The 25,988-nt window shown below is 39.6% G+C and overlaps 2 protein-coding genes across 3 annotated transcripts; one reads left to right on the top strand and one right to left on the bottom strand.

Annotated features, from left to right (window-relative positions):
- The first annotated feature begins 4,658 nt into the window (after positions 1-4,658).
- Positions 4,659-6,064, top strand: LOC144999666 (short-chain dehydrogenase reductase 3b-like). Of its 2 annotated transcripts, none has more exons than XM_078958793.1 (2): positions 4,659-4,838; positions 4,906-6,064. In XM_078958793.1, the coding sequence occupies exon 2, from the start codon at positions 5,063-5,065 to the stop codon at positions 5,693-5,695; it is 633 nt and encodes a 210-aa protein (XP_078814919.1). In that variant the 5' UTR covers positions 4,659-4,838; positions 4,906-5,062; the 3' UTR covers positions 5,696-6,064. The 2 variants fall into 2 exon arrangements, with proteins under 2 accessions (XP_078814919.1, XP_078814918.1); XM_078958792.1 differs by having other exon boundaries at positions 4,921-6,064.
- Positions 6,065-6,991: 927 nt separating this feature from the next.
- LOC145002888 (uncharacterized) lies at positions 6,992-7,747 on the bottom strand. The gene has a single exon (XM_078962072.1). The coding sequence runs from the start codon at positions 7,745-7,747 to the stop codon at positions 6,992-6,994; it is 756 nt and encodes a 251-aa protein (XP_078818198.1).
- Positions 7,748-25,988: the final 18,241 nt, after the last annotated feature.

Raw genomic sequence — 25,988 nt, forward strand, 5'->3', positions numbered from 1 at the left:
AGCAGGTTTTGGGCTGAGCAGTACTTGCGTTTGAACTGCACCAAAAACTCTGTCCATGTCAGTTGTAGGGGCTCATTGGGGCTCAGAGTCTTCCCTAGGTTATTCCACCAGCACACAACACCTCCTTGGAATTGACGTATTGCAAAGGTGGTCTGTAACTTGCCTCTGCAACCACACATCATGAAAACTAACTCCATCTCCAAGATCCAATCCATGACTCCGATCGGATCTTCCTTTCAAGTGAAAGTCGATGGCTTGCAAGTCAGAAAATCCTTGTACTTTCATCCATTCCTCTAGACTCCGTCATCCTGGTTGTTTCGTCCAACTATTGGTGGGTTGGCTTGACCAACGGTCCCACTGTAGCTCCCTCCTTCTGACTGCCCATCGTTCAATTCGGGCTGTTCAACTAGAATTGTAGGTTCTTCCTTATTTTTGTGCAACATCTGTCTCATTTTCTCCCTTTGTTCTGCTAACATAGCCCGAACCATGGCTTGTACTCTAGCCATGGTGATTGGCTCAGGTGTGGCTGCAACTTCTGGGGCACGCTCAATCACTTGTGGCTCAAGCTGCGGGTTACCGCTTCGAGTTCTCACCATGACGATCTATACATCGATTTAAACGTTCAGTGTCTAGTTTCGAGAATTTAGATAGGAAAGATTTTATTTACGATTGACGTGTAAATCTCCTTATTACTCTGAAAAGTTACATGTCATTTCTAATACCGTAATTAAACGTTTATAAATCTGAACACATAAAGTTTCCAAATCCGATTAGCAATATACCATAGATCCGATCATACATTTAGCATCATAAAGCATCATAAATCACTTAGCACATAAAATCATGTTAGGCATTTTCCCTAAATAAGCTAGTGCTTGTGTCTATTCAAATGTATTACCTAAGACACACTCCTCACAATCATTGCTTAGCATTCTAAGTTTAAGTATAGAAATAAATCTTTATTCCTAGTTCGCTTAAACTAATGCTCTGATACCAACTGTGACACCCCCATTTTCACGGCCAGAAAAGATCGATTTTGTTTATTCTTTATAAAAATCAGAGTACCTATTTTAATAAAAATGTTGCAGAATTTGTTCCCAGTAAAACATGGTAAATACGTTATCAAGGCATTTCAGAAGAAAAGTATTTTTATTCATTCTAAAACATTTGGGATGTCATCGCCAATACAGAAACATAAGCATAAATAGAACTTACATTCATTACCACTAGTGATTTATATCTCCTTAATCTCTCAGTGTAATGTGACTTCATATCAACACCTGTGATATAAATAAACTGAGCGGGTCAGGTTGGGAAACGTGGTGAGTACATAGGGTTTTCAACCCACAATAATATAATTATTATGTTTAATCTTCAAATAATTAATCAACCCAATTACCTATCCCCATTATCTTCTTTACTCTTAAGGATCTACCCTAAAAATCAACTATTCCTCATTCATTTATTCCTAAGGATTATCCTAAGGAATTGGCACGAAGTCCATCGTCACCGAGTTTAGGCAGTAAGTCTGCATAGTCACCAGGGTTTATACAACAAGCACTAAGTCTACATAGTCGTCAGGGTTTAGGTACCAAGTCTACATAGTCACCAGGGTTTAGGCATCAAGCCTGCATGATCGCCAAGGTTTAGGCACTAAGTCTGCATAGTCTCCAAGGTTTAGAGTACAATGGGTGAACGCATTGTTCACAACACCTATAGGTTGTGAGCCTGCTAGTGTTCCACTGGACTGTCTAGAATAGTCTGTGGTTGTCATCCATACTATGCTAGATGACGAGTCCATCATTTGGGTAAAAGGCTTCTCTCATTGTTCACCTCTCACCCTTATCTCACGGTCTATATCACCTCTCATCTTATCATCCGACTCATATTTCATCTATCTATGTTTTACCGAACATATTTTGTAGATATAAAATATATATACAGTTTAATTCATTTGAAGCATGTATAAAATTGTTCATCCAGCATAAACAACAAATATTCAGATAATATGCACACACGACATGTAAATTATATAAAATATTTCATATCTATGTGTAAGCTGAAAATAACTATTCACTCACCTGATAAGGTGGTGCGGTTCTCGGACAGCACTTCGTTTACTTTAAAACAATTTCCTTCGACAAAACCAAGTACCATTACTGCTAGAGTTTAGTGTAACGTTTTATCGAGACTAATTAATAGTCTAGCTATTATTACTATTATATAAGCGTTAAACAATACCCTTCACCCACTATGTACAAACAGGGGCCATGCATGAAACACCGAAGGGCAGGATCATTTTGGCATATAGCACTTCTGAATCCAGCAACCCAAGCGGCCCTCCAAACCAAATTCCCCGTACCGCGAGTGGTTAAAAGGATATTACAACAAGACTTATATAACCCATAATAATAGCCCAAAAAATTACCATAAGGTCCTAATAACTTTACTATAATAAATTAAAAGCTATATTAAAAATAGCGTAGGCGTAGCTCACTTACAACGGGTTTTCTCGAAAACCGGGTTTCGCTTGGACCAACGTTTCCGAACCGAAAGACCCTTTTTCTCTGGACTATGGGAGCCTTGTGGCTTCCTTCGGGTGCTAGGGGTTTACCTAGGCTTAGGGAGGGGGGGGGGGTTAAGGGGCTTATAGAGTGAAAGTAGAGAGAGAAAGAGAGGGTGAAAGGTGTGAGAAATATAAAGGATTCACCCTTTATTTATTGGGGTTTTATCGTAGAGTAGTCTCTAAGCTATGTCCGTATCTTCCGCGTACGAGCTTTGTTTTCTATATTCTTTATATCCATGCATTGGTATTTATAAGTACTACAACTTTCATTTAGCCCCCGTCGGCTAATTCTCATTGTAGCCTAAATTTAAAAAACTGTATCGAATTCATTGCGCTTGAAGAGTAGGGACTAAGTTTTGTCCATATCTTTCTCATACGAGCTCTATTCTCGACGTTCTTTATATCCATGTGTTGGTATTTATGAGTACTACAACTTTCATTTATATCTCGTCGGCCAATTCTTATTTTATCTCAGATTTACAAATTTGCTTCGAATTCGCCGTGCTTAAAGAGTAGAGACTAAGTTTCGTCCATATCTTTCGCATACGAGCTCCGTTTTCGACTGTCTTTTTATTAATCTTCATTTGTCGTTTAGATTATTTTGGCTAATAATCGACCGATCTAAAATTCGAATTTCCAGGCTGTTTACAGTTATATGATAAATCTTAGAAAAATCATAACTTCCTCATACGAAGTTGGATTTGGACATTCTTTTTATGCACACTCTCAGTTTAAGATACGCTACGACTTTCGTTTATATCGCTAAGGCTAGAAAGTATTTTATCATAAATTCACTTTTTACGATTCTTGGTGTCGTGTCAGTTTTGTCGTAAAACGTCGACGGGTCATATCTTCTTCGTTATAACTCGGATTTCGGCGTTGTTTATATGTACGGAACCCTTGAGACATATTCTACAAGTTCGTTAAGATTCTTTATTCTAAAAAATCTTTTGTCGAAAAGTCATTTTCGACACTTATCGTCTCTAAATTGACTAGCTTAGATCTGCGGGTGTTGCACAATATTTTTAGGACACACAAAAATGCGTATCGTAAATCGGTGCGTGTTATTGTTTGCATGTCATTAAAGGGTTATTTTCTAGTAGTGAAAAATGAGAGAGTAAATAATATTAGTGGCAGGTTGGTGCCTAGCGGAGCGACAACGGTGGGCCGGTGACGATGGTCAGACGGCGAACGACATAGGGCGGATGCAAGATTTCACAGCAAGGGTTGCACGAGAAAGTTATAGGTTACACGATAGTAAAAAATATAAAAATTTTAAAAAATTAAATTTTAAATGGATTAAATCATTGAGTTATTTTAAGTGGATTGAAATATAAATTATAGGCTTTATATATATTTTTATCAATTTTTCTCTGTCAAAGTTTATAATTGACAAAGTTTATAAAGTACCTTATGGAAAAATTATAAGGTCATTCCTTATATTTTTTTCATCCATAACTTATACTATGATTTTAAAAAATAGGTGGATTTTAGGACCCACCTTCACTATACATAAATGCACATTGTAAAAAGTATATGATTAAGGTCATCTTCAATGGAAGTTCAATGGGGTTTAATAGGAAGTTTAATCTCATTAAATTCAAAATTCTTATTGTAGGAAAATGACTAGGATTCACTGGAATGGGAAGTTTAAATTTTTAATTAATGTTAATTTTAATTATAGTTTTTAATTTTTAATTTCATGCTAACTAATTTTTTTAAAAATAACAATAAATAAAAAAAAATGATAAATGATGTGACAATTCATTAAATTGTATAGAGTTTAATGAGTAAAATTGTATAATGAATTAAATGTATATGTGTCAATCCATTCAACTCATATGAGTTCAATGCATTAGAGATGATCTAATCAACACACCAAACGATCCCCATCAGTTAGATGTATAAATCAACATTTTTATTTTGTTGTATTTTTTTTAGGTTTAACAAATATTAAATTAATTTTAAAAATAATTTAATTATATTCGATTAATGTGGAATCTACCATCTACCATTTACAATACACATCGTATCATTCTTGTTCATGTTACATGCTCTATATATTATATGTACAGAAATGAGAAATCATTTAAAGGTCCATGTGCACTTCATCTTCCTAGGTACTATAAATATATTCACGTCTTAATTAGCCTTTAGTTAATACCACACGACGCATAGTATATCAATATTGGAAGTAGTGAGATCCATCCAGATCCTTCTTTTAACAGCATTCTCATTCATCCCACCGGAAAACTATGATCAACAAGACCAGGTAAAACTAATATAGTGAACTTATTCGATTCATCTCCCTATCTTTTAGAATAATGATTATTATACAGTGTATGTATTTGAAGATTGGAGGGTAAAGTAGCCCTGATCACCGGCGGTGCTAGCGGCATCGGAGAACAGGCTGCGAGGTTATTCCTGGAGAACGGAGCTCACGTCGTCATTGCCGATGTTCAAGACGACTTGGGCCAACAAGTGGTTGCGTCATGCATGGATTCCAAGATCTGCTACCGTCACTGTGACGTCAGTGATGAAAAACAGGTGGAGGAAACCGTGAGCTTCACCGTCGCCAAATACGGAAGCCTCGACGTACTTTTCAGCAATGCAGGGATCATGGGACCAATGACGAGCCTCCTAGACATGGACCTCGATGCATTTGATAACACCATGGCCATTAACGTTCGTGGGGTGGCTGCAACCATCAAACACGCTGCTCGTGCTATGCTTGCCGGAAAGATACGGGGTTCCATCATTTGCACCGCCAGTGTTGCAGCTTCCATCGGAGGAGCCGGCCCCCATGCTTACACCATTTCCAAACACGCCATGGTGGGATTGATGAAAACGGCATGCAATGAGCTCGGAGCTCATGGGATTAGAGTGAACTGTGTTTCACCCTTCGGTGTGGCCACTCCTCTTAGCTGCACAGCCTATAATCTGGAGGCAAGCCAGGTGGAGGAAAATTGCTGTGCGACGGGGAATTTAAAGGGAATAGTGCTGAAAGCGAGGCATGTTGCTGAGGCAGCTTTGTTTCTAGCTTCGGATGAATCGGCATATGTGAGTGGGCAGAACTTGGGGGTCGATGGTGGTTTCACGGTGGTTAGCCATAGCTATTCGGCTAATTAGTTATTTAATATCGGCAGCTGAACATGCTAATTTAAGAAGATGAAGGTGAGGAAGCATGGAATAGTTACGAGTTTGAGAGTCTGGGTTGTGGAATTTTATATCCAACATGATGCACAACTTCTGCCATAAATCATGGCATATTGTTTTGTGTAAAATTAGATGGGTGCAGGTTCACGTTGTCTGGTACTGCTGGTTTTATAATTTATAAAACAAGTTGAAAGACAATATGTACTGCTGATTTTTATAATTTATAAAACAAGTTGAAAGAGAATATGTACGGCTGATTTTTATAATTTATAAAACAAGTTGAAGACAATATATGTATCAACGAATTATTAGCAACACCGGGTTGTACAATTCTTATAAGAACTTCCACAATGCATGTCATTTTTGTACAATTCTTATAATTTTAGTATTATTTTTTTTTCATATAGTTAACTCTACAAAAGTAATAAAATATTATAAAAGATAACTTATAGTATATATATTTAAAAATTAAAAACTTTCTATTTTCAATTTAAGAGTTTAATGGTTATCGAATTCTATAACGCCAACATTACTGTTAAAGTTTTATCTATTGATAACACCTAATATATCATTTAACTTTCTTATTAAACTTATCATTATGGATGTGTAAGGATCGATCAATAGAATAAGAGTTTTTTTTTTTTTTCAAAATGGTGGCAATTTTGATAAAATGGAGCTCGTTTAGTTATGTATGTAGAAATGGGGTTCCCCACCCACAAACTCAATATGTAAATGAAAGGAAAGGAGCCTCACAAACTTACAACATTGATCCTTTGTTCAAATTTTATCCTTTTATATCTTTCTTCTATATTCACCTAATTTATATAATATCAACACTTATAATCCCTTATAACTTACGGTATTTGTCCATTGTCTTATAAAAACATGTTATAATTATAATCTTTTGTAAAAATATGTTACTACTACATCTTATTAAATTTACGTAAAACTTTAAATTTCCAAAATAGTTCATAAAAATATTCAATATTGACCCTTATTTTATGAAATATGTTACTACTAAATCCTACTATATTTTTTATTTGTACTTTGTACATTTACTTAATTTTAATAATATTTAGAATAAATATATTATTTAATTTATAACTGACACTTATTAGTTTTCAATGCCATATATATATATATATATATATCCATTAATACTAATATTTAATATTATAATAATAAAAAATAAGAAAACACATAATTAATATTACATTAATTAAATTAAGAAATCATAGTACAAAATCACACAAGAAAATACAAGATCATCTACTCATTGAATCTTGGTTGAGAATTTGAACAATTTCTTCTATTATGACCTAGTTGGTGGCATAGTGTACATCTACGAGGTTCATCAGGATGACGAATGTCCATCTCATTACGAATTCGGTTTGCACGCCTTCGTCCTCGATGAACGGAAAGTTTTGAGTAATCTGCTTCAATCGTCCAGTTTGAATCAAACCAATACTCATCATGAGGAAGTGGTACAAACCCAAAATTATATTGTTGTTTGTACGTCATAGTAGTGTAGACATTGTTCACAATAGAAAGAGGGTTGCCCCCTCTATTCCGACAAACTGCAAGTGCATGTGAACATGGAAATCTCTCTATTTGCCACTTACCACAAGTACACATATGTTCAAAATAATTAACAGTTTGTGTATTTCCTCCAGTTCCATTTATTTGTGACCTTGTGAGAATTCTGTAAACACCTTCATTGTAGTGAAACTCAGATAAATCATGACTTTGTGCACGAGTGTCACGTTTAAGAAATAGACGCCACAAACATTTTAGTAGAAGTGTAATACAGTTCATTGCAATAGCACTTTGCTTTCTGAAAAGTTGCACAGTTCTATTGAATGTAAGGTCAATACACGCCCTAATTGGTAATTGTCTCACTCCTCGTAATGCATTTATCATACTCTCAAAGATATTGGTCGTTAAGAAACTCCATCGATGATTTTCATTGTATAAAAGACACCATTGACTTATTTTAATTTCCCTCAAATACTGCCAAGCTTCCATGTTGATTGCTTTTATTTCCCTTATATACTTAGCGAACTTCCTTTTTTATGTGGTGCTATCCATAGACCAACAATTTTTTTTAAGGCTCACATTCTTGTACCTTTTCATGAGATTACTTTTGATATGCCTCAGACAAAAACGATGATATGCTAATGGCTCTTTCCACTCCTCTAGATTTTCCATTGCATGAATGATTCCTTTGTGCCTATCAGAAAGAACACATAACTGTCTAGTTGGAGCAACACAATTTCTAAAATGATCCAAAAACCAACATCAACTATGAACTGTCTCCTCATCAAAAAACGCATAGGCAATTGGTAATATATTATTATTAGCATCTTTTGAAACAGCAACAAGCAATTTTCCTTTGTAAGAACCCTTCAAATGAGCACCATCGATAGAAATTACAGGACGACACAAATGAAATGCTTTAATAGCTGGTCCAAAAGCCCAAAAAATATATTTGAATTTTGCCAATTGTGATGAGCTATTTTGGTTATGAAACCACTTGACAAGTGTATCAGGGTTTTAAGCCTGCAAAGCTGCAACATACTTGGGCAACTCGATAAAGTTACTCTCTCAAGTTCCATAAATAGTCTATATTGCTTTTCTTCTTCCATGCCATGCCTTCCAATAAGTAACGTCAACATGAAAATGATCTTTTATATCTTCTTGTACATGTTTCACCGGATAAGTAACATCTTTTTGAATGGAATGGAGAATATATGAGGCAATAACTCTAGAGTTTAAATTTCTATTATTATTTTCAATACAAGATCCAAAACAATTATGTGCATCCATCCAACGTGTAATCTGCCACATATGATTATTTTTCTTCTTAATTGCATGGATATACCATTCACAATATTTTGTATGGTGCATAGAATTAGAGCTTTCTCCTTCACCCACATCTTGTTATGTTTACTTTCATACACTTTAAACTCTCTATTTGACTGATAGACCAAAGTATTACTACATTTTTTACATGCTGCTTACTTTCAAATTGCATTTCCAACCTGATTTTGTTTTTTGTTTCCTTCCAAACATCTATATGAATGTTTTCCTCTAAATTTTCTATGACATCATCTCCTATATTTCCAACATCATTCATAAAGTCTACAAATGGATTATCACTCACATCATCAAAGTCTTCCTTAATATGGCTTAACAACTCACTGTTGGATTTTAAGTTAGGATCATCAAATCCAAACTCATTATTTGGCTCAAATCTATCATCGCTCGGCAAAGGAAATGGTACTTCAAAATTACGAAGGAGATCTACTAAACTAGTATTTGCAGGTGGCACTATTTTATTAAATTCAACTCAAACTTGACCCCAATAATTTTCATCAGTCTCTGCCAAATAATACAACATGTCTAAGGTTGAATCATTCATAAGTGGTGCAATATTAGATCTCCCAGCATAGTGGTAACATAATGACATATTCAACTTATATGAAGATTTTTCAACTCCAACAAGTGCAAAAACCAAATCTTGAAATTGTTCGTACCGTATTTTTTGCCTAATAATGTCTGAAGCAGACACAGTTGATTCGTCTCCCTTGATGATTCCATTATCATATTCAACATTACCACCCCAATAGAAACTAATCATAAATAGACGATTTAGAGCCATAAATGTAACTGCAAGACAAATCGTATGATAACATATCCAAATTAGTATCATATATATATATATATATATATATATATATATATATATATATATATATATATATAGAGAGAGAGAGAGAGAGAGAGAGAGAAAGAAAGAAAGAAAGAAAGAGAGAGTGAGAGAGAGAGAGAGAGATTCACACAAAATGGATGGAAAATATTTAGAAACTATGCATACCTTATATTAAATATATGAAAGAACTAATTATATGAATAATATGGAAGCATGAAAGAAATGAGAAATGTGTAATTGAGTGGAAACAATTTTAAAAGAATGATGAAGAACCTTAGCTCGTAAGATCAAATTTATAATATCAAAAAGTAAAATGAATTCAACTAAAAAAATGTAGATATGACAATTCAAGTAGTTTTATTTGAAGAGTTTTCAATAAACACTGATATTTTTGTTTTAGATAGAGTGTTAGCTTTTACAGGTTCAACTATTTGATTGTACAATTTATATATAAATATTCATATTTATTTATTTGTTATTTATATGATTCTAAAAATATCTATATGTTAATTGTATTTGTATAAATAAAATAATATTTAATATTACAAAATTTTGGAATATAATTGAGATCGTATGTTTCGTATAAACAATTAAATGTTATCTATAAAATTTAATAACATATTTAAGCGAGCTAATATTATATATATTAGGTAAATGTAGAAAAAAAATATAGATAGATAAAATTTTAACATATTTTAAAAGACAAGGGACTAATGTTGTAAGTTTGTGAAGGCTCCTTTCATTTACGTATTGAGTTTGTGGGCCAGGAACCCCATTTCTACAAACACAATTAAAAGAACTCAATTTCTACAAGATTTTTTGAAAATTGCCATCTGTTTGCAAAAAAAAAAAACTCTTAATAGAAGTATCCTTACCATAATTCTTTTGAGAAGTGATGATAATTTTTAATTGTTAAAATTCAAATTTATTTAAAATTAGTAAATTGTAAATTTGTTTGTATCTTAAAAAATGCACTTTAAGTCAAATTTCATGCAGTTTTTGTCCCTAAAGAATTTAAATGCACTTCAAAAGATTGATTTGTCCTTTAACACATACAAACTTCATCTATCTTTTACACTGTCTCACTGAAAATCACCGACACAATCGGAAACCACCGACACAACCGCCATTCTTGCTGGGCACCATCACCACTGCCAGATTCGTTCTTCGTTTTTCAACGATTAGCTTTTCAGTCGCCGCTACAACTGGTCAACGCCGTCACCACCACCCTAGTGTCGTCTAGACATTGGATCGAGAAGAAGGCTACCACTACCACCACCACTTAAAACCTAAACCTTCGCCCGACTCTAATCTCTGAAAACACTAAACCTAAACCTCTACCTAGCATCGAATCTGTTAAAGAAGAAATAGAAAGCAAAACCCTAATTGACCACCTCGTGCTGTCCATTTCGATGCCGCCATCACCAGATCTTAAAATAGGTAGCATAAACCTATTCGTCTAACCAAGGCTTCGACAACGCTAAAGTTTGGACACCACATCACCAGTGGTCCAGGGTAACCGTTCCAGTGAAAGCCTTTAGCGATGTAGGTCCGAGGACATCATAGGTATGGTAACGAAGTATGTACGGTGATAATGTAGGTCCAGTGACAACATAGGTCCCGTGATATCATAGGTCGAGTGACAATGTAGGCCTGGTACGATGAATATGGGGTTACGACGTTGATATTGTAACGGTGCATGTCTAGCGAGGACGAAGTTCTGGTGATGATGGAAGTGAGAAAGCTTTTTCAACTGAGCAGCTTCTTGACGTAGTTCTAGATTTAGGGTTTCCAAAAGGTAGTGTCTTTACGATACCATTCATTGGTATTACACTGATGGTCCCTATGGTTTCGAAATCCAACACACAAACTCCTTTTGTGAGATGGCATGAATATTTTGCTGTTAGGTCCAATAAAATAACAAGAATACCCTTGGTTTTGTCTCTTTAGTTATTTGATCAATTATTTAATTATATGGACCAAATATTTAAATTATAAGAAAACTAAATAAAGACCATAATTCCTTATTATTCTCTTAGTTTCACATATGCACCCTCCCACCATCCAATCTGCCTTTATGACAACCTTCATCTTCTTAGGCGTTGCAACAATGACCATTGCTGTTTTCCACGAACTTTACATCGATGAGCACCTCTGTCTTCCAAAGAAGCTACCTTTCCCCTACACCCTCTCCAGGCTTCCTATTACCACGTTGTCGTGCGCGTATTAAGTAAATCAAATATCACTGCTGGTTGCACTAAAAATATTACACAGGGAAGCAAGGTCAAATCCTCACGGACATAGCTGAAAAATGAATGTCTTTTTGCATCAGACACATCCTAGTCAAAATAGAAATTATTAAAGAGGGGGATTTAAATTAAACTAAAAATAAAAAACACAGTGATATTAAAATAAACGAAAATCAATGATAAAAGTGGTTTCAGTTCTATTGCGACTTTCCTAATCATGCAACTAGTTCAGATCTGGTTATTTAGAATGTGTTCTATCTAAGCCGGTACTGAGAGAAACTAATAAACTCTAGTATAATCTCTTTTACCTAAATTAGTTAATCAAAACAAGCTCTTTGAGTTAACCCTAACTTTTTATTGTTCAATTAAACAAGCTCTTAATTAAATCAGAAAAGCAGTTTTATGGTCTGAGTAAAATTCCCAGCAATATCCAATACTTCTCACAAGCTCAGAAGCGTAAATATATGATTTTTACAGTTTATACCAGTGTTAAATCCCAAAATGGGACCAATTTGATACTTGTTACTTTTACTAGTTGACAAGAATAATTACGAATTCTATTAACTAATTAACTGGAATGATAAAACCCTAGCTAGATGATAGACTATCAAGAATTAAAATCAAACATTCGTTAAGCTCAAAACTGAAAAATCTAGATAGAAACACAAAACGAAAATCAGATCTGAAAACTAATCACATGAGAAGTACTAGTCGATGTAGAATTAAAAACTAAAGTTTAGCCATACATGGCCAAAAACGAAATCAAACTAGATAAAAGAAACATTTATTGATAAATCTTCTAAACAAAACGAATGAGATGATTCGCAGTCTTCAGATCTTCAAAAGTCATTGAAAGAATTCAAAAATTGCCTTTTGAAGTGGTTTTCTTTGTCTTGAATCGTCCAACCCTTACAACTGATTATGAGGGTTGTATTTATACTCAAGGTGGAAGCTTTCAGAAAAAGAGACTGATAACATGAGATCGCATATTTTGAGGCTGCGGTTGCAGGTTTTGAAGATAACGTATCTCAAGCATTTTTAATGAAGCAGGAACGGTATTTCGACATTTTTTGGCAAAGTTGTGATCACATGTTTTGAGTTTTTACTCCTAGATGAATATTTGGCATGAAAAAACCTCAAAGACAAGTTGCAAGCAAAGTTTTAATTGCATAAAAGCTCTTTGTGATCACATGGACAAGATTTGCGATCACATGTTTTTCCTAGGATGACCAAAATTTCATCTAATTTTCAGTACATTTTAAATATCATCAATCGGAGTTACAGTTCATGAGATATGATTAAAATACTCATATGGAGTCAATGCTGCCAACAACATCTTTTAGCTTCAGATTGCAAATTCTATCTTTGTGTGATCAATTCGATCGAATGTTTCTTGACCAAAACATCTTCCAAATATTCCTCAAAATCCTTCAGAAGTTTCAAGCTCCATTTTAAGCTCCAAATGCGCATCTAACTGCTCCCAAAGCACTACTCCACTCGAACTATCTGAAATTGACATAAAAACATGAGCAGTACGGGAATTCTAACGAAATACATGAGCTAAACATTATTTAAATAGATGACATGTAAATTTACAAAATATGATCCTAAATGTAATAAAAACTACCCTATAAGATGCATAAAATGGCATCTAACACTTCCCATTACCATGACCCAGCTTCGAGCCCCAACCCCACGATCTCTTTCTTCTCCATATAACTGCCCCTTTCCCCTACCACTAAATGTTTTTTGACGACACAAACCACCACTAACACAAACACCCAAGGCCAAGTTTTGATGAACTTTGTATCTAAATGGAGATTTCTCACACTCCGAGATGAATATTCTTATCAAATTATCTTTGGAGGGAGATTGCCATAATAAGAGTTATTGTAGAGCATGAGCTATTCTAATAACCTTAGGTATCTACAATATTAAGAATTCAAGATTCAAAGGGCAAGGGTGATATTAGGTTGGTTTTTCTTGAAGGCCGGATTTGTTTCTTTTTGGTTCTTTGGTCTACATCAATGCCATCTAAGTTGTTGTGGACTTTATGTTATTCTTTTGTTCTTTTGAGTGGCTCCAAAACATTAAGATTTTATACTTCAAAGGTAAAATTCTCATTTTTTTGAGGTTCACATGCCAAAGGTGTTTTAAGGTTGAAAAGTCAATGATGTTGGTATCTTAGCGATGATTGTCTGCTAGGTCTACATTAATGTCATACTTTTATTATAATACTAATTGTAGGAAAAGAAATAGCTAGTCCCATTGGTGACCATAATGTTTGTCAAGATAATACCATATATTATGCTTTACTATCTATAGTTGTATACAAAGAAGATATTTATACTTGGTTATAGTACTAGTCCCTTTAATCTAATGGATGTTTATATTTTAAACTTACTTAAGGGCCTACAACTTTGAGGTAATTTTGTTGTGGTATTTTGCATCACTTTTTGTAATAGAATTGCTAATATGTAGAAGAATTATGAGTACTTTGGTAATACATGTTAATTGTCCCTAAAATATGGTATAAGTTGGTGAATAAATGACCTAAAGAAGCTAGGTTAATGTGCACAAAAATTAAATGAGAAAGTTATGCATTTGAGCTGTGTGCAGGGTGCACACAAGGTGTGTGCCTTCCATGGAAAAATTCACATGAGCCATGTAACCCGTTGGAAAATCTCATATATTAGTTTTTCCTCTTAACCTTTTAGTTTGAGGTCAGATTTGCCATTTGTAACCTTGATTAGTTCTTATATGATTAATATAAGTTAGAAAATGGATTTTTTTACATAGTAAAGTATGTAACAATATAGGTTTATTTTGGTCGTTTAGTAACCTATGTTGAATTCAATAATTGGCGATTACAGACCTTCAAAGCTTAATAGAAGGAATGATGTTTAGCTAATATCTTTAGATGAGTTTATGGGTGCACAGGTACCTTGTAAGCACTTAATTTAATGATTGACTTTTGTTTTGATTTCATATACAATGGTTTTGATTGTTTTCATGTCCTATGATTTGGTGTGCTATTTGTGTACCAAAGCTACATGTATCTATTCATGAAATACTTTTGAGATGCATATACGTTGTTTTAATAAAATTTATTACTGGAAAAGATTTTTGGAGCATCCTTATGTCCACAGATGTAGTATGGGAGGTTGTGCGTGTAACTCATAATACTCGAAAGGGTTTTTACAAATTAGGTTTCATTAATTTGTTATGTGAGTAGTTTCTAGATAATCCTCACATTTCACGTGTAGGTCTGGCTACGTTTTGTGAAATTCTTCACTACTTCATAGTCTATAAATGAGTAAAAGGGAGAAAATTATCTCATAAGCTCGATGATTAAGCATCTACTTTGGTAAGTTGGACTTTATGAGATGGATAATGGTTTGAATAGATTCATGTATTATGTTTTTATCGCAAATTGAATCCTTAACTATGTTTTTTAGACATTTGAGATAAATTGGTAAGATTTACTAACCAATATTTTACCATTGATTTCATTTGGAGACATGGGTAATATATCCCCCCCCCCCTTTAGTTGTTTTGATCATTAAAACCCTAAGTTGTGTAATGACCCAATTTTCACGCCCAAAAATTTCATTTAAAATAAGCGGTTTGTAAAATATTTGAAGTAAAGCATCATCCGATCATATCATTTCATAGAACATATTTCGTGTCTGAAAAATCCAAAACATGAAAGTAATAATAATGTCAGAGTACAATCCCAGAACATCTAATAATGCGGAAATCCAATGTATGTGTGTATGATGTGCCACTACCGTGCCAACTCCTTCCCCTTCGCTGAAGAGCTACCTGAAACCAAAACTGAAAACTGTAAGCACGAAGCTTAGTGAGTTCCCCCACCATACCACATACCAAATAACCACACAACGTGCATATATTGTCAGGCATTTCTAGGTGCCCGACCTACCCCTTCGGTCCTCTCGACCGGATACTGACTAGCATATCTGGGTGCTTGTCTCCCCTTCAGTCCTCTCGACCGGATGCTGTAACACCCAGAGTCTGGAAGGCTAAGAAAGGAAGAAAACCCTAATTTTAAGGGGCGACTCGGCGAGTCCAAGGAGGAACTCGGCGAGTTCGAGCGGGATCTGGGTCGAGGAGTAAGTGACCGACTCGGCGAGTCGGCCAAGGGGACTCGGCGAGTCTAGTCTGTGTGAGGAAAACTCTAAAATCGGGACTTGGAGCCTATTTAAACGTCTCATTCTCTCCCCTAGGGTTACTGTACTGCCTCTTTCACCCAGAACATCGAACCCTTTGCCCCATTGTTGCTCATTCAAGCTTCCAAGCCATTTTTGGGTGATTTGAAGGAAGAAGAGGAAGGGGAATCATTGAAGCTTCAAGGAGTGGCCTTAGAGCTAAAGATTGGGAAAACTTTCTGAGTTATGGAAGGTATTAAGTCGTTCTCTCCGTTAGATCTAGTATGGTTGTGAGTTTTTGGGGTTTTCTAACCATGATTAGCTACCCCTTTTGAGTTAGAAGCCAGATCTGAATTTGCTACTTCGGATCTAAGCATATTATGGTCTTGAGAAGCATAAAGTATCAGCCCTTGAGTTGATTATGGAGCCTCTTTGCCTTAAACCCTAGTTTATGGTGTATTTTGCCTAGATCTCCTTCTCTACACGTAAAGTTTGCAAATTTACGTGAGAAATAGGCTTGGGAAGGGTAGATCTACAGTTTGGAGTCCATGCATGACTCAAAAGTCCTATGCATGTAAGGAGATCTGAATGGACTCGGCAAGTCCTTTGAGTGGACTCGACGAGTAGCACGAAGAGTAGGAGCAACTCGACGAGTGGGATGAACAGTTCATCGAGTCAGATGAAGATTGCCTTATACTCGGCGAGTCTGTTCTTGGACTCGGCGAGTCAGGTCGCGTAACCCCAAACCCTTCGAGTTGAGACTCGAATCAGTGAGTCAAGTGGAGACTCAGTGAGTTCGACAGGTCAGGGCTCAGAAATCGGTAGATTCGGCGAGTCATTGACTGACTCGGCGAGTCGAGACGCGAAAGGAAGGACTTTGATAATATATTAACTCGTCGAGTCAGTAGGTTGACTCAGTGAGTAGGGTTGACCTGGGAGGTTGACCTTGACCAGTACTTTGACTTTGACCAGAGTTGACTTGGTTGTCTCTCGGGGGTCAGTTAGACTCAGTGTTGCTTTGATATTGGTAGTTCGGGGAGCAAGGGGAGTAGGAGTTCACAGAGTTGCCGGGCAACAGCTAGTGAGATCATCAGCAAGTTCAGCCAGTGCAGGTGAGTTTCCCTTTGTGTGAATGGGTCTAAGGCCACAATGCCGGGCCATGTAGTTATGATAGAAGGCCCGGGGGTTATCCCTAGGCACAGTATGCTAGTATGATATTCAGGACGAGGTCCATTAATAGCGGGCGGGTGCCCAATGATTTGTTTATATGATAGTTTATACTTGTTGTCTGTGTGATACATGTATGTGCCTGGTAGGGAGGTGAGTGTGGGCGAGGTCCCGTATCTCACCAATAGCAGAGTGTGGATGGGGTTCCACGTCTCATTAATAGCAGAACAAGGGCGAGGCCCAAGTTAGGGAAGGAGTGAGAGTGGGTTGGGCCTGTATCTCACTACCAGTAGGAGCGTGGACGGGGTTCCATGACTCATCAGTAGCAGGACAAGGGCGAGGCCCAGGATAGGCGAGGCCTTAGGACAGGATCAGTTGTATGAGTTTAGCTTATGTGTTGTGATATGTTTATGTGTTATTATTTGTCGGCGGGCGAGGCCCTATGATATGTTTATGTGTTATTATTTGTTGGCGGGCGAGGCCCTGTGACAGGAGAGGCCTAAGTGAAACAGATCTGTATCCGAGCGGGGCTCGAAGTTAGGCGGGGCCTGGAGCGGCGGGGCCGTTATAGCGGGTGAGGCCCAGTATGTGCAATATGTGGTTATGCATGGTATGTGGTAGGGTGGGGAACTCACTAAGCTTCGTGCTTACGGTTTTCAGTTTTGGTTTCAGGTACTTTCGGTAGCGGAGGGAAGCGCTCGGGGTGATCGCATGGCACACACCATAGATTAGACAGCATGGGAATGTTTACTCTGATAACGAACATGTGTTTTGAAAATTAATACTCTGATTGTGTTGGAATGATGAATTTTCTTAAAGTAACGTTTTATTAAAAGAGATTTTTTGGTCTTGAATTTAGGGTCGTTACAAGTTGGTATTAAAGCCTTGGTTTGAGGGATTCGGACATGCTCTCGGGTGTGTCTGAACTCAAACTGAGGAATTGGTATATAAGTTTTCAAAATGAAAAGACAGTTTTGAGAAAGAAAATAGTTTTAGAAAAGCAAAAAAAAATTCAGAAAGAAAAGAACTTTGAAAAGAGAAAAGAGGTGTGGTGCATGCAATCAACCGAGCTCAAGTAAGTACCCCAAAATACCCATACAAGTCTATGTTTTGATTATCAGTTAATAGAACAACATGCTAGATTAGGACTAAGGATCTAGGGAGGATGCCTTATGTGCCTGTTATATGTGCTTTAAGTTGCATAATAATGCTGACTAGATAGTAGTAGGGTAGCCTGTTTAGGTTATGCCTGAGTTTATGAGTTTTTGTTGCATGCTAGTTCAGATTCTTGGTATGATATTATGATTGCTTGAGTATGTTATGGTTAGATTTTCCCTTTGTCCGAATGCTTCTTGCTTTGTGCATTGTGGGATTCTGAGTGATGGGAGTTAGCCATTAGGTGGATATGACACGTCACATGTGATCAGGGTTGGATAATCTTAGAGTGTTGGATTTGGTCCTATTGCGCAGGGCTTGTTTGAGTCCAACCGTTGTAAGGACGAGTCTTTTGCTTGAAGGATTATATGAGCCTCGTCACATGTGATAGTATCTAGGAGATGGCTAATTGGCATCACAAGGAGACCTTCAGCAGCTGAGGACTGGTTTTGGTTTGAGTCAGAGGTTTTCCTAGGGCAAGCCTAGGATGAGATAGTATTGGGAGTAGTAGTAGTAGAAAAGGGACCTGGTGGAGTCGAAGCAGTTCTTGAGGAAAGTACGGATAGATGTGGAAGGTAGTATGGGCCCGTACTACTGAAAGCAGAGGATCCGTACTCGATTCGGGAAAGGCCGAGACAAGACTGGGGACCTGGTGGTGCGTATGTTTGGTCTCGCAGCAGTGAGGAGTATTCTGATAGTGGTTATGTTATATGTTTCAGCATGGTGACGTTACGAGAGAGACCAGTGGGCGGATTAGGCGCCGAAGAGGGATCAGGCTCGGGTTCAGGGGCCGAGCAGCTCGAGGAGTCGATGAGGGAGTTGATATCAGCTGAGGTTACGCGCAGTATTCTAGATCAGACTCCAGTGATCTTTGGCACGGTCAAGGAGGGTATATTGGAGATTTTAGATGAGAGGTTGGGAGCCTTCCATACTGATATGATGGCATTTATGAGAGCGCAAACCTTGACATTTCGGGAGTTCAGGGCTTGCGGGGCACCAGATTATCATGGGGATAAGGACCCTAGCGCTAGCAGCAGATGGTTGGCTGATGTTGCCAACGCATTCCGTACGAGCCGGTGTCCTGAGGAGGACAAGGTCAGACTCGCTTCCTGTCTTCTGAAGGACATAGCGAGGGATTGGTGGGAACAGCTTGGTCATGCTTTAGGTGATGATGCCACGTTGGACGCGATGACTTGGGGTGATTTTTCAGCCAGGTTCAGAGCGGAGTTTTCGCTAATTATTGAGGTGCAACAGTTGGCACGGGAGTTTCAGGATTTGATGCAGACCACTGAGACTGTGGCGGAGATCACCGCTAAGTTCAGGGAGAGGGCTCTTCTTGTACCGTAGTATGTCGCAGATGAGGAGATGAAGAAGGCCCGATATCACCAGATGTTGAGGGCTGACATCAGGGAGTTCGTGAGCAGGTCCGGCTGTAAGACGCTGGAAGATATGATTTCTCAGGCCAGGGAGAGGGAAATTGATTTAGAGCAGATCCGGAAGAGGAAGCCGGATGAGGTTCAGGTAGACACAGGCTCAGGCAAAAGGCCCAAGGGATCGAATTCGAGATCAAGGGATTATCAGGACCGCATCCAGTACGGGAAGTGTGGCCGGGCGTACGGGGGCACGTGCAGGAGTGGTAGCAGTGGTGAGTCTGGCTGTTTCAAGTGCGGTTAGACTGGTCATTTTAGCATGGATTGTACTGTTACCACCACTTAGGGATCCAACTTGATATGTTTTCACTGCAATCAGTGGGGCTACAAGAAGGCCCAATGCCCCAGTTTGTTTTCAACAGGACGGGTGATGACACCTGCCCCTGCAACTTTGAGGATCACAGACGGCCGTCAGGGCCGTGCAGAGGCGCCTGCGGTAGGAGGTAGGGCTTTTCAGATGGCTACCTTGGAGACGCGAGCAGCACCGGCCGTTGCAGGTATGTGACTTCCATTTTCAGTTCTTTTTTTTTGTGCATGATTATATTGTTATGGTTCTGCAACATTATCGGTATGAGTATTTTATTTTTGAGCGGTTTGATTGTGATGGAGTTATATGCCATCTGCATATCTTGGATATTTGGATAGTAGTTAAGGGATGGGTTCTATCGAAGAAGGTTACTTAGGATGCAGTAACTGTAGCATGCTTTGGAGGGACTCGGTATGTCTCGCTAGTTCGGAGCCGTATAAGTTTTAGAAATGGAGTGGTTAGATCCCTAGCTATGGTAAGCTTGGGATTCCTCAGCAGATTGATTATGGAATGGTGGCAAGGATTGGGATTTCTATTCATTGAGCAGCGAGGTGTAAGCAGGCTCGAAGTGGGGGAGAATCCTTTGAGTGTACAAGGGTAAGAGCATGCAAATCCAAAACGAGTACGCGATTTCTGAGAAGGAAAAGAGGTAGTTCAGCGTTGGATGGAGTGAGTAGTTCAGGGTTGGGAGTTTGAGAAACTCCCCATCAGTTCGTGCGTGTAATGGGGTGGTGAGTATGTGGTTCAGAATTCAGGTTGAAGGATCGCCTGTAGGACTCGTGTGAGTCGAAATGAAGATCTTGAGGTCAGATAGCATGGGATGCTTTCGTGTAAGTAGACAGTGGCAGAGACAGCATGTAGAGCATGGAAGAGCGGAGGGAGAGCCTCAGCCTTCGTCAGCAACGATCAGTGGTGGAAAGTGTTGTAAGACTACAGGGCAGCCATAACATACACTATCAGTTAGTGGTGGAAGTGTTGTAAGACTACGGGGCAGCCGTAGCATACTCTAGCAGTTAGTGGTGGAAAGTGTTGTAAGACTACGGGGCAGCCGTAGCATACACTAGCAGTTAATGGTGGAAAGTGTTGTAAGACTACAAAGCAGCCATAGCATTCACTAGCAGTTAGTGGTGGAAAGTGTTGTAAGACTACAGGGCATCCGTATCATTCACTAGCGATCAGTGGTGGAAAGTGTTGTATGACTAGGGGCATTCGTAGCATTCACTAGCAGTCAGTGGTGGGAAGTGTTGCAGACTACGGGGCAGCCGTAGCATTCACTAGCAGACAACGATAGAAGGTGATGTAAGACTGCGGGTAAGTCGTAGCATTCCATAGTAGCTTTGTTGGCGGAGTTGGGGCAAGGCCCTTATCTCCTAGCATTCAGATAGGGATCAGGAATGGGCAATGGATGAGAATGGTAAGGAGTTTGCATGTATAGCCCTTGAGAGGTGAGACCTTGGGAGAGGCCGCTCTAGGATATAGTTGGGTGAGATCCGCGGGCGAGGCCTGTATGAGAGTAGCAGTGTAGGTGAGACTTGAGAGCAAGGTTGCTCAGTAGTATGGTTGGGTGAGACCCGTGGGCGAGGCCCGTGCGAGAGTAGTTAGGCAAGTGAGACTAGAAGGATAAGGGAGGGTGAGACCCATGGCCGAGGCCCTTGAGTTTTAGCAACACAGGTGGGACCTGGTAGGGACCTTAGTGTCAAGATAGGGGATCGAGGATCCCAGGAAATTGTAGTGTCTGCATGGCAGGATAGATTGAGCAGTTTTAGGTGGTTGAAGTTTCTTCAAAGTCGCTGGGAGCGACTAGTAGTTGTGCTGGGTCAGCGATCGGTAGGAGCCGGTAATCCAGGTATTGATAGCTTGGTAGGGACCAGGGTGGTCTCAGTTCATTCGGAAGTCAGATGAGGAATAACAGAATTTCCAGTCAGTGGCAGTGCGAGTATGCAGCGTATGGTGGAATTTAGCTAGTTGATCGTGGGGTGCTCGACACCAAATGATAGTAGAAGGAATGCCTAGTGGATACTGGCGATAATGACCCGTACTGGAAGTAGCGGGAGTAATAGATTTGGTGAAGACAGGGTCTTCACAGTGGCAGAGGAAATAGATGGTTATGGAGCATTTCCTTGGGAAGGCAAGGAAATCGCACACAGGAAGAAGGGGTGGACCCCTATGGGTTCAGTTGCAGTACTCGGAGAGTGCAAGAAGGATTGTCGGTTGAGTAATTTGGGTTTCCAGAATGTTCAGTGTCAGGGTTGACACGAGATTATTATCCACAAGGATTGACATTAGTCTGAATGACTGAGCGGAAGGCCAGCGAAGGTAGGCAGCTGGTGTTAGAATAATTGGTGGGGTATTGGAGGCAGATCGCAAGCGGTGGATCATAGCAAACTTCGAGGATGAAGTTTAGTTTAAGTGGGGGAGAGTTGTAACACCCAAAGTCTGGAAGGACAAGAAACGAAGAAAACCCTAATTTTAAGGGGCAACTCGGCGAATCCAAGGAGGAACTCGGCGAGTACGAGCGGGATCCAGGTCGAGGAGTAAGTGACCGACTAGGCGAGTCGGCCAAGGGGACTCGGCGAGTCTGGTCTGTGCGAGGAAAACCCTAAAATCGGGACTTGGAGCCTATTTAAACGTCTCATTCTCTGCCCTAGGGTTCCTTTACTGCCTCTTTCACCCAGAACATCAAACCCTAAGCCCCATTGTTGCTCATTCAAGTTTCCAAGCCATTTTGGGGTGATTTGAAAGAAGGAGAGGAGGGGGAATCATTGAAGCTTCAAGGAGTGCCCTTAGAGCTAAAGATTGGGGAAACTTTCTTAGTTATTGAAGGTATTAAGTCGTTCTCTCCTTTAGATCTAGTATGGTTGTGAGTTTTGGGGGTTTTCTAACCATGATTAGCTACCCCTTTTGAGTTAGAAGCCGGATATGAAGTTGCTACTTCAGATCTAAGCATATTATGGTCTTGAGAAGCATAAAGTATCAGTCCTTGAGTTGATTATGGAGCCTCTTTGCCTTAAACCCTAGTTTATGGTGTATTTTGCCTAGAAATCCTTCTCTACACGTAAAGTTTGCAAATTTACGTGAGGAATGGGCTTTGGAAGGGTAGATCTACAGTTTGGAGTCCATGCATGACTCAAAAGTCCTCTGCATGTAAGGAGATCTAAATGGACTCGGCGAGTCCTTTGAGTGGACTCGGCGAGTAACACGAAGAGTAGGAGCAACTCGATGAGTGGGATGAACAGTTCATCGAGTCAGATGAAGATTGCCTTGTACTCGGCAAGTCTGTTCTTGGACTCGGCGAGTCAGGTCGCGTAACCCCAAACCCTTCGAGTTGAGACTCGAATCAGTGAGTCGAGTGGAGACTCGGTGAGTTGGACAGGTCAGGGCTCAGAAATCGGTAGATTCGGCGAGTCATGGACTGACTCGGCGAGTCGAGACGCGAAAGGAAGGACTCTGAATATATTAACTCATCGAGTCAGTAGGTTGACTCGGCGAGTAGGGTTGGCCTGGGAGGTTGACCTTGACCAGTACTTTGACTTTGACCAGAGTTGACTTGGTTGTCTCTCGGGGGTCAGTTAGATTCAGTGTTGCTTTGATATTGGTAGTTAGGGGAGCAAGGGGAGTAGGAGTTCAGAGAGTTGCCGGGGAGCAGCTAGTGAGATCATCAGCAAGTTCAGCTAGTGTAGGTAAGTTTCCCTCTTTGTAAGTAGGTCTAAGGCCACAATGCCAGCCCATGTAGTTATGAGTTGAAGACCCGAGGGTTAGCCCTAGGCACAGTATGCTAGTATGATATTCAGGACGAGGTCCATTAATAGCGGGCGGGTCCCCAAGGATTTGTTTATATGATAGTTTATACTTGTTGTCTGTGTGATACATGTATGTGCCTGGTAGGGAGGTGAGTGTGGGCGAGGTCCCGTATCTCACCAATAGCAGAGTGTGGATGGGGTTCCACGTCTCATTAATAGCAGAACAAGGGCGAGGCCCAAGTTAGGGAAGGAGTGAGAGTCGGTTGGGCCTGTATCTCACTACCAGTAGGAGCGTGGACGGGGTTCCATGACTCATCAGTAGCAGGACAAGGGCGAGGCCCAGGATAGGTGAGGCCTTAGGACAGGATCAGTCGTATGACTTTAGCTTATGTGTTGTGATATGTTTATGTGTTATTATTTGTCGGCGGGCGAGGCCCTGTGATATGTTTATGTGTTATTATTTGTTGGCGGGTGAGGCCCTGTGACAGGCGAGGCCTAAGTGAAACAGATCCGTATCCGAGCGGGGCTCGAAGCCAGGCGGGGCCTGGAGCGGCAGGGCCGTTATAGCGGGCGAGGCCCGAGGCAGGGGGCGAGGCCCAAGATAGCCGGGCATGGCCCAGTATGTGCAGTATGTGGTTATGCATGGTATGTGGTAGGGTAGGGAACTCACTAAGCTTCGTGCTTACAGTTTTCAGTTTTGGTTTCAGGTACTTCCGGTAGCAGAGGGAAGAGCTCGGGGTGATGGCATGGCACACACCATAGATTAGACAGCCTGGGAATGTTTACTCTGATAACAAACATGTGTTTTGAAAATTAATACTCTGATTGTGTTGGAATGATGACTTTGCTTAAAGTAATGTTTTATTAAAAGAAATTTTTTGGTCTTGAATTTTGGGTCGTTACAGATGCTGACTAGCATACCTGGGAGCTGGTCTCCCCTTCGGTCCTCTCGACTGGAAGTTGGGGACTATTTCACCCCTACCACTACCACATAACACGTATCACATAATCTATCTAGCATGGCTAGGCATGACTGCCCCTTCGGTCCTATCAACCGGTAATCCGGGGACTATCTCCCCTACTGTCACTAGCACATAGCATCATATCATACTAGCACATAAACATAACACATGTAGTGGTAACCCTAGGTGAATATCACGGAGACAATCATCTAATCATACAACTCTTACTAGCTGTCCGACATTGTGGCCTTAGACCCACTGCTACTAGAAGGTAGCTCACCTCGAAAAGTAGCTACTGAAAGTCTGCTTGCTAAGCGCCTGACTGCTGAATCGGTAATCCTCCGGCTATAAATCATAAACATAGATTAGCCACTCATAAACACCCTTAGGTTAGATGACTGGCCCACCCCTGGTCCAAGGTCAACACCTTGATCAAAGTCAACTTCCAGTTGACTGGACTTGCCGAGTCATGGCACCGACTCGTCGAGTCCTTCTCCCACTAACCCGGTCCTACTCTACAAGTCCCTCTTCTCACTCACTGAGTCACCCTTAACTCACTACTTGGGATGATAGAACCGGCTCGCGATCCGACTCGCCGAGTCCATGAACAACTCGCCGAGTCCATACAAGCAAATCTCTTACTCGCTTGCAAATGCTCACCAGAGCATCCTTTATGAGGATTTGGGTTTCTGGGGCTATTGATACACGTTAGATTGCTAATTCTGCGTGCAGATACGAAGGGTTGGACCTTCAACACCTAAACCCCTCTTACTCCGTAACTTTTCATATGACTCGCCAAGTTTGAAGAACAACTCATCGAGTACCAGGCAATCTTCATAGGACTCGTCGAGTTGTTCATCCAACTCGCCAAGTCTAAGGCCATCTTCAAAGAACTCGCTGAGTCCCTTGACCCATTTTCCATATAGACCAAATCTGAGACATGCAACGCTTCAAAACCATAAATCTATGTTCCCAGGTCATGCTTATCACGTAAAGTTGCAAACTTTACGTGCATGCATGGCCTTACAAGCTCAAAAAGGCAAATTCAAGCTCTTTATGAGGTCATACACTCAATGGGGACCTCAATCATTTCAGCCACAGAAACTTTATGCTTCTAATACGTCCACAAGGTCTAGATCTGAAGTCCATTCAGATCATTAAGCACAAACACATGGAGTTTTGTGTTTTAGGGCTTCAAAACCACCAATTATGGGCAAAAATGGTATCTAATGAACTAGTGATCAAGGTAGGAACTTTTCTACCTGAATGGAAGCTTCTCACAGTATAGATTTCGGATCTACTCCCCTCCTTACACTCTCCAACCTCCTCCTTCTTCTTCTAAGCTCCAACTTCCTTCACCAAGCAAAAATCACGC

Source organism: Lactuca saligna, chromosome 6 (genome assembly GCF_052625555.1).
Source record: "Lactuca saligna cultivar CGN05327 chromosome 6, ASM5262555v1, whole genome shotgun sequence".
Lineage (NCBI taxonomy): Eukaryota > Viridiplantae > Streptophyta > Magnoliopsida > Asterales > Asteraceae > Lactuca > Lactuca saligna.